At 26.6% G+C, this 17,228-nt stretch overlaps 1 protein-coding gene across 1 annotated transcript in view; it reads right to left on the bottom strand.

Annotated features, from left to right (window-relative positions):
• The window catches only part of LOC100199240 (neurofibromin), a 196,769-nt gene that overhangs the window by 23,286 nt on the left and 156,255 nt on the right, over positions 1-17,228 (bottom strand). Inside the window, exons 54-61 of the mRNA XM_065807168.1 lie at positions 13,989-14,106; positions 11,662-11,802; positions 9,447-9,515; positions 7,918-8,075; positions 7,564-7,625; positions 7,287-7,401; positions 7,131-7,211; positions 3,812-3,862 (exon numbers count right to left, since the gene is read on the bottom strand). Coding sequence (XP_065663240.1) covers positions 3,812-3,862; positions 7,131-7,211; positions 7,287-7,401; positions 7,564-7,625; positions 7,918-8,075; positions 9,447-9,515; positions 11,662-11,802; positions 13,989-14,106 — 795 coding nt within the window. The remainder of the gene's footprint in view (positions 1-3,811; positions 3,863-7,130; positions 7,212-7,286; positions 7,402-7,563; positions 7,626-7,917; positions 8,076-9,446; positions 9,516-11,661; positions 11,803-13,988; positions 14,107-17,228) is intronic.

Raw genomic sequence — 17,228 nt, forward strand, 5'->3', positions numbered from 1 at the left:
ACTATTACAGGTATGTTGTCTGGGCCACAAGATGTAGAAAAGTCTAAGCAGGAAATCAATTTAGATACAGAGGCTCGAGTGATACGAATGTCAAGCAATGGATCAAACTGCTTGACGGCTATATCAGGTAGAACGCAACTAGTGTAATCAAGAGATGATATTGATGAAAAGTTCTTAGCAAACCGTTCAGCTTTGTCTTTAGGTGAGGTGACAAAGTCTAAACCATACAAGAGAGGTGGAATAACAGATTATTTTGATACTATTAAAGATTCTCTAAAAGCCACGAGAGCCTAATTTTTGTGATGAAATACAAGATTTCATGACCTGAGAATAGCAAGCTTTGGCATTAGACAAAACCTTTTTACAATGGTTTCTAGCAGTAATAAACAGACCACTGTTTTCTGGAGAATTGTTTTGCAGATAGATATGGAAGTAACGGTTTCGATTGGCAATTGTAGCAGCATGTGAGAAAAACCATGGAGAGTAGTGAACCTTGATCTGGAATCATTGAGATGGAATAAAAGATTCCATGCCAGACTGAATCCACAAATTTATGTAAGAAGCACATTTGTCAACAGGAAGATGAAAGATTTCTACTCAAGGGCCATCATGAAGAAAATCACAGAAAGAGTCCTAGTCAGCTTTAAGGTAGTTGTAAGAGGTACGATGATAGGGGGATTTAGATGATGAAGAAGAATGAGATAATAGTTTTAGAGAGATCAAACTATGATCAAAAGCACCTAAGGGTGAATGTGGAGAAACTGAGCACTGACTAGGATCAGAAACAAGACATAAGTTGAGTAGAGAAGATAAATGATTAGGGTTGTCAGGAAAGCGAGTTGGAAAGTTGACTATTTGAGTTAGGGATTGAGAAGGCCAAAAGTTGTGGGGTTTAATGCCTGCAGAGTCACTGACACTAGAGCCAAGCCATTCAGTGTGATGAGCATTAAAGTCACCAACAACAATATTAGCTGATAGATAAAGAGAGAGGGCTTGATCAATATGATAAGAAATAACATCAAAAAGAGTGAGGTCTTGAGATGAAGGAGAGCAATATTGAACAAAGAGAAAGGCAATAGAGTGAAGTGGTGCTAAAAGAAAGCATATGAAAGAATAGTCTTTGGATTCAAAACTAGTTTCCAGACAAATTGAATGAATTTTTACGAATGTAAATGCCTAAACATGTGACTATGGGAGTCTTTTTGAATTAAAGGAATATAAGTATCAGCACTAAGATCACAAGATGAGACAGCTGAATTAGTCTCACAAAGAACAAGTAGGTCTGGTGAACTTTGCAAGAGATAAGACTCAATAGAAGTAAAGTTACTTTGAAGACCACGAATATTAGTGAATGAGGTTTAGAGAACTTGGTGATGACGATGGCTTTTTGTGTTTAAAAGTTTTTGGTACTCTATTCATTTTTAAATTTGTTAAAGAACTTGACCCAAAGCATAGATAGTATTTAGTACACTGTTTAATAGCCTAACCAAATGCCTCATTACTATTAATAAACCCTAAGTCATAACAAAAGGCTCCAAATGTGGCCTTGGCAATGCACACCAAAAGTATAAACAAGGGCACCATCCATGCACAACATAGCACTGTTAATACTTTGATATTTTTTAGCTGTTGATGAAATCAGCCTCGCTGAGTGCTACCACAGAGTTTGGGAAAACTGACTACCAGCCAGCCTCAGAACCATAAAACTGAGTTTTACAGCTGTTCCCTCATTAGGATATAATAGAATGAGTTGCCTAGTCATAAAAACAGAGACACAAGCAAAACCCATGCATCGAGTCAAGAAGATTCAGCATTCAACATCCTAAACTGGAAACAATGTATTAAAAATACATTGTTTCTAGTGGTTCTTGGGGGTGTTTTAAGTCAGAGCCAACTCTGACTTAAAACACCCCCAAGGCAGGGGGTGTTATAAGTCAGAGTTGGCATCTCCTAGCCTTTGCCTAAAAAGGTGTATCCTACAAGGCAGCAGGACAAAAAGCAGATTGTACTGGGTTACATGTGACCAGTAGTAGGCTAACCTGATCTGATAAAAATAGTCAAAACTCAATAAGTCATATGAAATGCGGTAATGGTGTAGTGGTAAAGCAAAAAAAATATAAGTAAAAGGTTCCGAGTTCGATTCTACCACGCCCGTGCTTACGTTGTTTCTCCGCGGAGCGGTCTTGCTTGTTGAGGTTCGCGTTCAGAGTTTATAACCACAATTAAGTAGGGAGGTGAGTTAACACAAAAAAAAAACACTTAACTTTGATATCAAATTTTTAACATTTTGAAAATAACATTTTAAAATTTTTAACGCTTGTTCCTAATTAATATTGTAATTGCTTGTTAACTTAAAAACAAATGTGAAACTATTTTTTATTACATCTGCTGAAGGGAGACAAAAATTTCTGCCCTCAATTTGCCTTTCAATTCAATATATAGAAACCTCCAGCTGCTATGTATAGCATAAATATATATGTATAGCATAAATATATATGTATATCATAAATATATATGTATAGGATAAAAATTTATGTATATATATAGCATAAATATATATGTATAACATCAGTATATATGTATGGCATTAATAAATATATGTGTATTTAACTATGTATTACACTATAGAGATTAATGCATAAATGCACACACACATCTCACTCTCTCTTTCTCTCTCTCTCTCTCTCTATATGTGTATATATATATATATATATATATATATATATATATATATATATATATATATATATATATATAATATATATATATATATATATATATATATATATATATATATATATTATGTAAATTATGTTAGTGTATTTTACAAATAGAGTGCTCAATGTTCTTAAAGAACAGAGCAATAATAAATAAAAAATAAATTAGTAAAAAACACTTATCTAACTTTTATCTTCGACTTGAAGTTTCACCATTGCTGGATCATCAGGAAGAGTTACTAAATCTCAAAAAAAAATTAATTTATAGAAAAAAATATTTTCAATTTATAGAAAAAAATAACTTCCTGTAAAATATTTTTTTCTATAAATTGAATTTTTTTTGAGATTTAGTAACTCTTCCTGATGATCCAGCAATGGTGAAACTTCAAGTCGAAGATAAAAGTTAGATAAGTGTTTTTTACTAATTTATTTATATATATTATATATATATATATGCACTTTTATATAACTCTCTCTCTCTCTCTCTCTCTTTCTCTCTCTCTCTCTCTATATATATATATATATATGTATGTATATGTGCGTGTGTGTATAGTATAAATATATATGTATAGCATAAATATACATGTAGATTATGTATAGCATAAATATAGGTATATGTTTATGCATTTACATGCATAAACATATACATATAGCATAAATATATATGTGTAGCATAATTATATATGTAAAGCATCAGTATATATGTATAGCATTAATAAATATATGCGTATATGTATTTTACTATGTGTATATATCTCTATATATATCTCTATCTCTCTCTCTCTTTCTCTCTCTCTCTCTCTCTCTCTCTCTCTCTCTCTCTCTCTCTCTATATATATATATATATATATATATATATATATATATATATATATATATATATATATATATATAAATATATATATATATATATATATATATAAATATATATATATATATAAATATATATATATATATATATATATATATATATATATATATATATATATATATATATATATATATATATATATATATATATATATATATATACACACACACATACATACATATATATAGCGAGAGTTATTAAAAGCTAAATAATTTAAGATTACCTGCAATACTCCAATAGCAACCCAGAATAAAACTCTATGATACTGAGACTCCTACATAAAAATTGTTTTATATTACGAAAATATTTCAATAAAAATTTTTATATTGCAATTATTTAACAAAAAAATATTTTCAAAAATTTAAGTTATTTAAATTACTTTTATGTATGTTGCATATACCAAATATATCAGAAGTCACAACTTTAATTTACATACCAGAAGAGTCAATTTTAATTTACAGATCTGAAGTTTAATCTCTAATTTACATACCAGAAGTTAGAACTCTAATTTACATAAGTTACAGGTCTAACCAAAAAAAAAAAACCTCTTAAACTCTGATCTGCTCACAAAAAATTTGCAACAAATTTTTTTTCTTAAATAAAATTGAGCAGTTACTGCCATGACTTTCAATGAAGTTTGAATTAAGTTTTGATAAAGAGGTTTGGTTGCTCATTGGTATTTAGCCATTGACTTTTGGAAAAAACAAAAAGAGTAATCAAACACTTTAAAAACTTAGTTACAAAATCTGAAACTAACGTGTTGCCATACTACAATGTTTCAACATTTTGAACTGTGTCAGAATTAGTGCTGTCAAAAGTTGTGAAAATGTCCGGGTAACCATTCAAGAAACGGGCAGGTATTCAGGTATCTGTTAAATTTTTTTATTTTTATAAAAGTTGTTTTTATGAACAATAAAAACATTCAAAAATATCATTTATTTAGAAATGTTCTTTTAAACTTATGTATAAATTTTATTTTACTTTAAATGTCCAGGTTACATGTCCCAATTCCGATTTAATAATTCTTGCGTATCCACTGTTTCAGGTGCCAAAGATGCATGCTTGATTGATCACATGCCCAGCAGTCTAGAAAGTGTATTCTGATGACACTGAAATTCATGTTCAATGCGTGTTAAAAAAGCATAATTATATCTTATCTAATTATATCTTCCATCTTCCAGGTTTTAAAAGATTTTTGTCTGAGAGATAAATTAATTAGCAAGTTGGTTAATATCTGTTGTACAAGGAGTAATAATAGTAATCATTAAGGAACAATCATATATCAGAAACCTACTTATAATTCCTTAATGATTACTAATATTTTGAAATCAAATAACTATCTGAACATTTTATTGAATGTTTTCAAAACTTCTGATTGTAGCTATTGAAATTTTTAACACCAAGACCTTCAAGATCTTCTTTCACACACCAAGTTAATATTGTTAAATTGTTATATTACCATATTATGATGGTTTTGAAGTTTAAAAATAAATAAAATGAATTTGAAACCTTCTTGCTTGCCCATTATTTGATAATGATACCCGGAAAGTAACCAATCGGTGGGTACCCGGATGGAATAAATATAAAAGCTAAATCAAAAAAATTATGATTTTTTTTAATATAGTAGTGCTTAATGCAATCCATTTAAATTTCATGCAATTGAATGAAATTTCATGCAATCCAAATGGATTTCATGTAATCTATTGAAATTTCCTACAACCCATTGAAATTTAATGCAATCCATTGAAGTAACCAAATGCTTAGTCTGAAAAGAGCATGTTTATTATTTTGCTCATGACCAAAGATCAAAGAAATTTTTGAACAAATTGAATTCTCACCCCAAGTAGAAAATAAAATTGAGTAGGAGCTATTGCTTCAAGCATTTATACTTGGAACTGAAGCTGGTAGTGAGGTAAGGTTTTTCAAAACAAACCTCCCCAGAAATAATTTTGAAGTTTTCATAATAGTCACCATTAGAGCTGATAAAATTAGAACAATTTTTCATGATTCCAATAAAAGTTTGCAGATGACTACATTCAAATCAATCTTTTGCAGATGACATTCCAATCTACCTTTTGTAGATGACTACATTCAAATCAACCTTTTGTAGATGACTACATTCCCATCAACCTTTTGTAGATGAGTACATTCCAATCTTGTAATATCTTTAACATTTTAACATTTTAGCGTTTTTAAACATCAGAATCTTTAAATTATCATAGTGCTTGATAATATCTGAATGGTAATTAATGGTATCTGAATGGTAACTGATGGTATCTGAATGCCATCTATATTGTACATGAATGGTACCTAAATGGTAACTGATGTTATTAAGGTTGAAACAAAGGACAGGTAACTGATGTTATTAAGGTTGAAACAATTTGGTATTGCTGATTGTTTGTACTGACTCGTGAAAATTTTTTCTGAAAATTTCTGAAAAAATTAAACTAGGCAAATTTGTACTTTCTTAAACACTTTTTTATGTTCTGTGTTTTGTAAGCAAACAAAGTACTGTAAGCCTGTAATAAACTTTAAAAAATGTAACATTCACAGAAGTTGACACACAAATTCGTGTAATATTGAAAAAAAGTTTTTTCGTTCCAGAAGTGAAATGACAAGGAAGTATGCTGACATCAACTGACAAGTAATTTATGCAATACATAATATATCTTAGGGTACATATGTTGATAAGTTGATAAGATTTTATTTAATATATTGGAACAAACAGCATCTTCAAAGACATTTGCATTTAATGTCATCCAAATTGACAGTGTGATGATTTATTTAATAATCACCAAGTCCTTAAAATTTTTTATTTTTTGATCTACAACAACAACACCAAAACAGCAGAAAAATGTGTTGAGGAATAATTGTTTAAAAAAGCAACAAGTGATTTAAATCCTTTACTATTTTTCATTTACCATTTAAAGTTTAGAAGCTTATAAGAGTAATTATAATTAAATATTTTATTATGCAAGACACAAATGGATTTTCTGCACATCATGTGTTTTAGCAAGAAATACTGACTCAAAACTTAACATTATGTAATTTTGTTCTTACTTTTGTCACTATAGTAATACAATGTTTATATTTGCGCTTACATGGTAATAACAAATATAATATAGGTGACTTTTTTTATAGTACAGGTGGCATTCTTTGGTCAGATCATGACTACAAAAAAAAGCAAATAACCTGATTTTTTTATTTAACAAATTACTATTTATTTTATGGTTTTTGTTGAGTAAGTTTTTAACATAGGTACTGTTTTATAATGGGTGTCATTTAGGGTATTCTTCTCAACACTTTACAGTGTTACTGCTATAAATTTTATTTATTTTTATTTACTTTTTTTTCCTTCTGGAGTCACTTTTTTATCTTTTAAACTGTTGTACAACTTATTTTCTTACAGAAAAACTACAAATTTTATCATGTTTGCTAAAATATCTACAAAAAATATCAATAAGATTAATATTGGCAATTTAATCTAAAATATAAAAAATAATATATAATATAAAGTATAAAAAATTGATATAAAAAAAAACCTTTGGTAAAGCCAGCTGGTATTTAGCCAAACACATTACTAAACTTTCAATTAGTTGATAATCCATGTAAATTCCACAAGCCTATAATAACAATTGTTGTATACATACATTATAATACATTATTATTCACACATATACATTATTAGTATTTCCTACCTTGGCAAGAACTTCTAACATTTGAGTGACATTTTCATTATGTACAACTTTCATGATGTAGCCCATTGCAACAACACATCTTGGTTGAATAGCAGGATTATGATTTATACAATGGCTTTTTGTTTGAAATAAAAAAAGTTGTAAATAGTATTTTTAATAATATTATTTATTTAAAAATAATAAAATATCAGTGTATAAATAATAGATTTTATTTTAATTTTTGTGAATTTTTTACAATTAAAAAAAAAGTTATATTTGAATAGTAATAATTAACTACCTAAAGCACAATGTCTGCCATCTTTTAAGTAACGCATCATTATTGCAGTCATTTATACATGACTAAATAACAATTATAAAAAGAATAAAACAAAATAAGTAGATATATATGTATTACAATCCAGTTATATCAGCCAAAGTAAGATATCATATTATACCAGTAAATAAACATGCTGCATGCAATTTCTAAATTGTACTATTGGATTGAACTAATTAGGATTTACATGCAATTCTTAATTAATAAAATCTTTATTAAATAAAATCATACAAAGACAAAGATCATGTTTTAAGTAAATTAAAAGTTTTCCTAAAAATTTCCTTTAAAAAGCAAAATTAGAAAAAGAAAAAAAGAAACCTCTAAGACATCCAGCAAGACTTCTGTGATGCTTTCTATAGCCGTTAAAGGAAGTTCTAAGTTTGTTTTATGGTTCAACTTTCCATTGAAGACTCTGGCCCTGTTCTTTCTCTCAGTTAAAAACGCTTTAATTGGAACAGATTTAACACTTGAAATGCCTGAAATTGATTAAATCAAAAACAAATATATAAATACTAAAAGGATTTTCAAAAACATAAGGCATTTTTAGAGAACATGCATTTTCTTGCAATTTATCAAAGTTCTCACTGCCACCACCCACTTATCATTAAACTTGTTTAAAAACATCAAAACTTAATAAGAAAAAATAGTTTTGATGTATTATAATCAACTTTAAATAACATAATCAACATTTATAATCAGAGATCATCTAGGACACAATGAAAAAATCAGAAAAACACTTTGCAAAAAAAAAATCCAGAATTTATTGTCCTCATATTTGTCGTAATTTAGCTTTATACTGATCCTTCCTAAACTTTTTTGAAAGTGTTAGTCTTTTTTGTATGGGTAATGACTGAAAAAATTTAAAAACATATATCTTGCAAAAATATATATTTAAGTTTTATTATTTTTATTTTTGGAAAACTTCTTGCAAATCCGGAAAAACTAAAAGTTAAAAAAAATATATGGAATTCCAGATACATCTGGAAAAATATAATACTTGTATAAAGTGTTATGTCAGCTAAATGTGATATGGTCAACTTAATGTTAAGTAGAAAAAAAATATAATAGTATCAGAAAATTTTAACCTAATGTCAAATTAAATAAAAAAATATTATTACCAAAAAATATAATAAACTTAGAGTCAAACTTAGAGAAATAACTTATATAATTTATGAAAATGATTTTCTAATTTTCTAAAAAGAAATAAAAAAAGGAAGTTTATTATTTTTTCTCCTATAGATCAAACTTTTGAGGAAGAAAAATAATTTCACTCTACCCTCACTCAAAGGTAAGAACTTCATACTTCAAATCATACTAGATTTCAAGTCATACTGAATTTCAAATCATACTGAATTTTAAACCATAATGGATTTCAAATCATACTGAATTTTGCATGAAATAATTAAAATTTAATTTAACGTATTTTTTTTTAATTTAAAATTTAAATTTAAAAAAATAAATTATTCATTCAAATATTTTGTCCCCATAAAAAATGTTCATTTTAAAAATAAATATAAAAAAACAACAACAAAGATACAGATTAATAATAAAAACAACAGCAAAGATACAGGGTAATAATAACAACAACAAAGATACAAGTTAATAATGAAAACAATAACAAAGATACAGGGTAATAATGAAAACAACAACAAAGATACAAGTTAATAATGAAAACAACAACACAGATACAAGTTAATAATGAAAACAATAACAAAAATACAGGTCAATAATGAAAACAAAGGTGCAGGAAAAAAATGCATGGGGAAAAAAAGCAAATAAAAATAAATGAATTAAAAAAAAAATGTTGAAATAAAATTAAAAATGAAAAAAAGTTAATTAAAGATTACCAAACAGAAGGTAAAACTTTTGTAAGGATAAATCTTCAAGTTTCGTTCTTATTAGAAGCTGGGTTGCGCCTAAAAAAATTTTTTATTATCGATCAAATAAATATTCAACATAAAAATTTCAAACATGTTCATAACTTTAAAATTAATAAAATAGTTATAATCATATTATCTTATAAAAGAACTAATGTAAGTCCTTTCCAAATGTCCTTCTACACTTAAAAAACAATGCAAGTCCTTTTACACTAGAAAAAAACAATGCAAATCCTTCTACCGTAAAAAAATAAATTGATAACTTATTTGTTTAAATACATAATGCTCTAGTGACATATATACCGATTTATTAATATTCATTTTTTTGATTTCGCTATTAAATATACTTGCAACAGCAGCTATGATATCATTTTTAGAGTGATCTTTCTTTTTCGAAATTTCAATATAATAAATGACACCATATCTCTGAAACAAACTAAATTAGATTGGCCAGAGATTTCTCCGATAAAAATTTGATCACCATGATTTACAAGTAATTGTATATTTTGGCTAAGTTCTTTCATTTTATAGTGCAAAACTCTAAATCCTTTTGTTCCAAAAAACCCTTTTGTGTGCTGCCAGTTTCTCCCCTAAACCAGAAAGAGAGTTTCTCAAAATTTTCAACCAAAAGTTGTTCATGAAAGAAATATGATAGATGGTCTCTTCTGCTACAGGATTGTAACAAGACATCAAAACAAGACATCAAACAGACATCAAACAAGAATGTACAACCTCTATCTAAAGAATGTTCATTTTATTAATCATTGGTATGCTCTCAACTTTAGCAATCTATGATGGTCTGCTTTTTTAGCACATAGAAAGTTATTCAATTTCCAATTAAATAACTCATCGAGTGATGACGGTAGTTTCTTTTTTGGTACAGATAATGATTATTCTTTACAACTATCAACAAACTTTACAACTATGATGGATTAGTACTGTTAAAACCATTATGCATGTTCTGTCGTAACTGGTCATTTAGATAACTAAAAATATGCAAAAATAACTCATTTTGCTGTTATAGATATAATTGCAAATAACTCTCATTTTGTTGTTATAGATAAAATTACAAATAACATTTTGCTGTTATAAATATCTGGTATATAACTTAACTGGTATGTTTTCTCATGCAAACCTTTAACAAATGTAAACAAGTCAATAAACCTTAAGCACGAATTTCTATTATTATATATATAACATAAGTAATATGTTATACCATATATTCTATATGATATAATCAATTATTTATGTTATATCATACAGAATATATTTTTTGCTGTTATAAATATAATAACAAACTGTAAATAAAAATAGTTCACACTGGTTGATTGTATAACAGTTATTAACAATGATTCAGAAAATTTACATTGATTTATAAATATGAAATATAAATGTGCTTTAATTAACTGTGATAAAATTCTTTTCTATAAAAGTTGGATGCTTGAACAAACTAGTACCGCTTAGTTTGTTCAATTTCCATTTTTTGCTTAATTGAATCAATGTTTTTAGATCTTTTTCATATACTTTGACATTAAATTTTTTTTAAAGCCAAGCTTGCATAACACAACCCACTCTCATATTTTTATTTTAGACTTAAAACTTATTCTGTCTTTCTATATATAGTATAATGTGTAACACATAAAAACTTAAAGTTTTATGTTCAATTAGATGCAACTTTTTTTGGAGCAAAATTAAATTATACCATTTATACAAAATTATTGTATGAAAACATTTTATTGAAAGTGATTCTTTTGTGTTTTTTTAGATGTAATAAATATTCTTCATCTCTAGATAATCTCTAGTTATGCCGCTATCCTCAGTCAATGTATGTAATGAAACTTTCTATTTCAAAATGAAATCGGCAAGCTGCAGGGGAATATTTGTTAATATAAAATATTTGTGTATATATATATATATACATATACAAATATTTTATACATTTATACAAAATAATATACACATATGTATAAAATGTACATAATAAACTTAAATAAATAAAAAACATGAAATAAATATAAAATACAATTAAAAACACATTACAATCAAATGCATTAAAGTTTTATAAAAAAATGTCACTAACATTTTTTAATAAATCTAACAGCTTTTGATAAATATCTATTCTTATTCTTAGGAGTCATCTACTCCTTTTAAATGTAAGCAAAGACATGTTTTAATTACAACTTACTGCTTAGCTTCATATTAGAACATGTAAGAATAGATTGAAGCGCATTAATAACTAAACCATGAATAGATGCACGAAGTGTAACTGGTCCCGTTGATACAAGCAAAATAACTACATGAAATATATCTGCCAAGTGAGTTGAAACTAAACATAAAATGATTAAATTAATTTTCAAATAATACTCAATAATATGGAGCTTCCGAGGGCATCAAGCAATGATAAGATTTTTTCATTATTCTTTGTTTTTCTCTGTTTTTACGAAAAACTAGAAAAGTTGGAAAAAAAAAGTCAGCAAATGCTTATCTATATGCGCTACAGTGTAGTATAGTATAATATAGTGTAGTGTATATATATATATCAACCCTTGGAATTAAGAAAAATGAGGTCAGCAATTTATTGCTGACCTCATTTTCATATAGTCATATATAGACATAAAGTCGGCATTAGGTTGGCAAAATTATTTGACACAAAGGGGTTACCATAAAACAAAGAAACGAGGTTGGCAATTTTTTGCCGACCTCAAATACTCTCAAAATGGCTGTTTATTCGGCATTGCCGAATGCCAACCCTAATTCCGAGGGTTGTATATATATATATATATATATATATATATATATATATATATATATATATATATATATATATATATATATATATATATATATATATATATATATATATATATATATATATATATATATACAGGCCTTGTGATGAAGTGGGAGCAATCGCTCCATGCACATGAAACACGCTCAAAAATGGTCTTTCATGAGCATCAAATAGCGCTTGCTAGTTTTGTTAGGAGAGTAAAGAAGCGCGCTCGTCTGAAGAACTTGAAAGAGAAAAAATTATAAGTTGATTTAAAAGAAAATATTTTTAGTAAAAAGTTAGTAAAAATTATTTGCAAGTAAAAATTTAGAGTATAATAGTAGAGTATGCATATTGTTAAATAAAGAAGTTATATTCGTAATAAAGTACATCATGCATAATTTATGTGTGATGTACTTTATTTTTAATTTATGTGGCATAAGTTCAAATTAAATATAATCTATTTCTTCTATTTGAAAACTAAATTCAGCATGTTTTTTTTTCCAGTTGAACTTTATCATTTTATCCGCTTAATCGTACCCTGGTTAAGTCGAACCATTCACCAACTAGTACAGATTTTTAGGGTTCATTTGACAAAAAACTTCGCTTAACTAGAACTTTTACTTTGAACTGCATAAAAGCCCATGTAACAAAATATCAAAATTTCAACACTTCAATGAAAGTTTTAAACTGAAATGTTAAAAAATTAAAGCGCAATATTTATAAATATTTAGCGTAATATTTATAAACATCTTATAAATAAATATCTAGCATAAAAAATTTATCAAACTATAACTTAACTTATAGCTTCGATTTTGTACAGGTTCGATCACATATTATTAATTAATGACTGTTATATTTAAAATTCAAAAACATCAAAACGTTGGAATATCAAATACTTTCATCAAATATAAGTTAATAAACTAAATATTTTTACTGATATCTTCGAATCGAATAAGCTTATATCAAAATCTATTTATTAAAAAAGTTAAAGCTAAACGAAACTAAAAATTAAAAAATTTGAATTGAAACTTTTGGAAGCAGACTCATAAACAATAAAAGAAAAAATGTAATGTTACTATTTTCACAAAAACATTTTTTTTATGTGAAGTCTTGAAAATCAGACTAAAAAACCAAGTTTTTTCGTCTGATTTTCGAGACTTCACATAAAAAAAATTCAAATAAAAATCATCCAACCTTTCCCTTTTACGTTTTAATAGTGGATCCCTCCCATAACTTGCGTATGAAATTTATGGATTGCCCAATGGCAACCAATTTCCAACTCTGAATATCGCTCTCAAAGACTTGATGTAAGCACGCATAATCGCACTCATTGATAACGTGTTTCAGTATAATGAATGCGAAATATTACGCTGGGCAATTTTATTCATCACATGCACAGTATGTATGTATGTATATATATATATATATATATATATATATATATATATATATATATATATATATATATATATATATATATATATATATAATCGATCAATTCGGCTGTCAAAGTGTGCCTGATAACACACTCACTGGCTCTGCCAGTTACAGCGTTTTCTACTAACTAACAAACTATATATATATATATATATATATATATATATATATATATATATATATATATATATGTTTATATATATATATATGTTTATATATATATATATATGTTTATATATATATATATATTAAAATAAAATTATTCAGAAAAATAAATGTTTTATAAATTGCAATTCAATTACCATCTAATGAATTATTAAATGATAGCATTAGTAGATATCTAGCCATTATAGCTATGTCATCCCACATCAAGTGTCGTTCTAAACAATCAGTAGGCGAGACAGTTGTTCGCTCAATTACCTGTGGCAATACAAACAGAATATTTAATATACACTTTTTAACAGTTTTAATTTCCACTTAATTTAAACTGAAAATCAAAATTAATACACAAACATAAAGATCATTAATAAAGTTTATATATAGTTTATATAAAGTTTATATATATATATATATATATATATATATATATATATATATATATATATATATATATGAATATATATATACACACACACAAACATATATATATATATATATATATATATATATATGAATATATATATACACACACAAACATATATATATATATATATATACATATACATATATATATATACATATATATATATATACATATATATATATATATATATACATATATATATATATATATATGTATATATGTGTATATATATATATATATATATATATATATATATATATATATATATATATATATATATATATAGTGCTCGAAGAGGGGCGGGATGTGGTGGGATGCCATCCCATCACCTTTTTATAAATCTCTAAGTATAACAATGATTAAGCGGGATGGTATTTTTTATTTATTGAATACCATCGCGTTACTTTTTTCCTCCACTTTGAACACTGTATGTATATATATATATATATATATATATATATATATATATATATTAATGGATTAATTGTTTCTTTCAAATCATACTCAACGTGTCCAACTCGGAAATGTAACATCAGAATGGGAAAAAGTTACTAGTGGCGTTCCTCAAGGTTCAGTTCTTGGTTCAACGCTTTTTACTATTTTCATTAATAATTTACCAGAACAAATTAGTAGCAAAAATATATGCAAAATGTATGCAGACAACACAAAAGTCCTTAGTGTGGTCAGCATTGAAGAACAAAAACTTTGTCTGCAAGCTGACATTGACAACATTGTTAATTGAGTTCAAGAATGGCTTATGGAAATAGTTATTAGGAAACGTAAAATAATGCATTTCAACCAATCCAAATCTGTTCCACACCAATACTTTATTGATGACCGTAGCTCAAACAACAGTCTCAAAAGAATTCAACTTGAATCAACCTTATCAGAAAGAGACCTTGGTATTTAACTTCCAATAACCTAAAGCAAAATTTCCAAACATCTATTGCTGCAGCCAAGGCTAACAAAATGTTTGGTATCCTAAAACGCAGCTTCATAAGCAGAGATGCATAACTCTGGAAAAAGCTATATACAACTTATATACATCCACTTTTAGAACTTTCCATTACCGCTTGGTGTCCTTACTTAGAAAAGGACATTTCTGTAATTGAAAGCATTCAACGGTGTGTTACAAAAGTACTGCAAGAAATGAAGCTTTTTGATTATAAATCAAGATGTATCAAACTTGGTCTCACTTCTCTATGCGAACGAAGAAAACGATTGGATCTTATTCAAAAATTTAAATTAGAGCACAAAATCGAGTTAGTTTACTGGTTTATTAATCTAATTAACATTCCCCCTAGCTATGGCTTTTGCATCCGGTACCATTGTGAAATCAACAAAAACTGTCAAGCCTGATTTAATTTTTTAACAACCGTGTAGCAAATGCATGGAATACTTTGCCAGACAATGTAGTAAATACTACCTCAGTGAAAAAGTTCAAAACTAATTTAGACCGGCATCTAAAACAATTACCATAGCACATCATTTTCCGTGCCTGCTTCAATGCTGCTATACGAACTAGCTTTGCTAGTTAATGAAGAACTTATGGTTCATGTATTGTTCCGTGTAACTTAATAATAATAATAATAATAATAATAATAATAATAAAAATAATAACAATAATAATAATAATAATAATAATAATAATAATAATATATATATATATATATATATATATATATACACATACATATAAACATTGATAGCATAAAATTTGCTATTCATCAAGTTTATCATATTTTGGAGTCAAGAAACTGTTCAATACTCTTTTACAGGCCCAGTTCTTCTGTTAGACAAACTAAACAGCTGCCTTATCCTTCTAATTTTTAAGGGCTACTAAATTAAACAAGCATTGAAAAATTAAAATTTGATTTACCCATGTCAAATATAAGAGGAACTAAAAATGATTCTAGTGCAGAAAAATAAAAATAGGAACAATAGCTAGTAGCTACAATAAATAATGTAAATGTTGGGCAGTTTTCAGAAAATGGCATTAACTATAAAATTTAACATCTTTTTTATTTAACACAAAGGTGTAAAATCCAAAGTACTTAATTATTTGAATTATATTTTTAAAATATGAGAAAACATTTTTTATAAAATTTGAATGGATAAAATATTGGTTTAAAAATAATATCATATATATATAATATATATAACATTGATATTTGTATTGAAAAATGTATTTTCGTTCTAGTCTTTATGAAGCTTAGCCTTGGACCACTAAATATTTAGAGTTAGAATTATTCTTTGATAATTCAAAACTGTGTATTTATCAAATCATTAAAAATAGGTTGTTTATTTTATTTAATAGCCTGGGCAGGATTTTTTTTTGATTTTTCAGATATGACACTTTTGGGCATATGCAAACGTAAGTATATTCATGCTTATGTCAAATGAAAAGTTTTTCAAAAAACTGTTTATTGTAGCCTGGAAACAAATTTGCTTCCACTACTCTATATATGAGGGTGATAAGTTAATAGAGATTACTAAATGAAACTTAAAACCTGCCAATGAATTTAAAATTAGTATAACTATGCTAAAAACTATACTTTATTTATTCATTTTTGGGGTAGGCGAAACAAACATTTTGAGACATTGTGTTTCAGGCTCCAGTCACAATTTTTGAAAAATATTTATTTGACATAAGCATGAACATATAAATCAGTTTTTTGTGTTTTAAAAAAAGTAAGTCAAACCCAGATTAGGTCATGGGTAAACTCAGTAAAACTATGTGCATCATACACTTTCAAAGGATCCAAAATCAAGAAAAAATTCTGTCGGAGTTGAGAGAAAATCAGAGTTTCGATAATATTTTGTTATAAATTAAAAAATTAAACTATCTAGTTGATAATTAAACATTGTTCTTGTATTTTTTTATTTTATTTTATATATTTCGATTGATAGTTCATTATAAATTTTTTAAAAATTTTTATTTTTATATTTCTTAGTATTA

This window comes from Hydra vulgaris, chromosome 10 (assembly GCF_038396675.1).
Source record: "Hydra vulgaris chromosome 10, alternate assembly HydraT2T_AEP".
Classification (NCBI taxonomy): Eukaryota; Metazoa; Cnidaria; class Hydrozoa; order Anthoathecata; family Hydridae; genus Hydra; species Hydra vulgaris.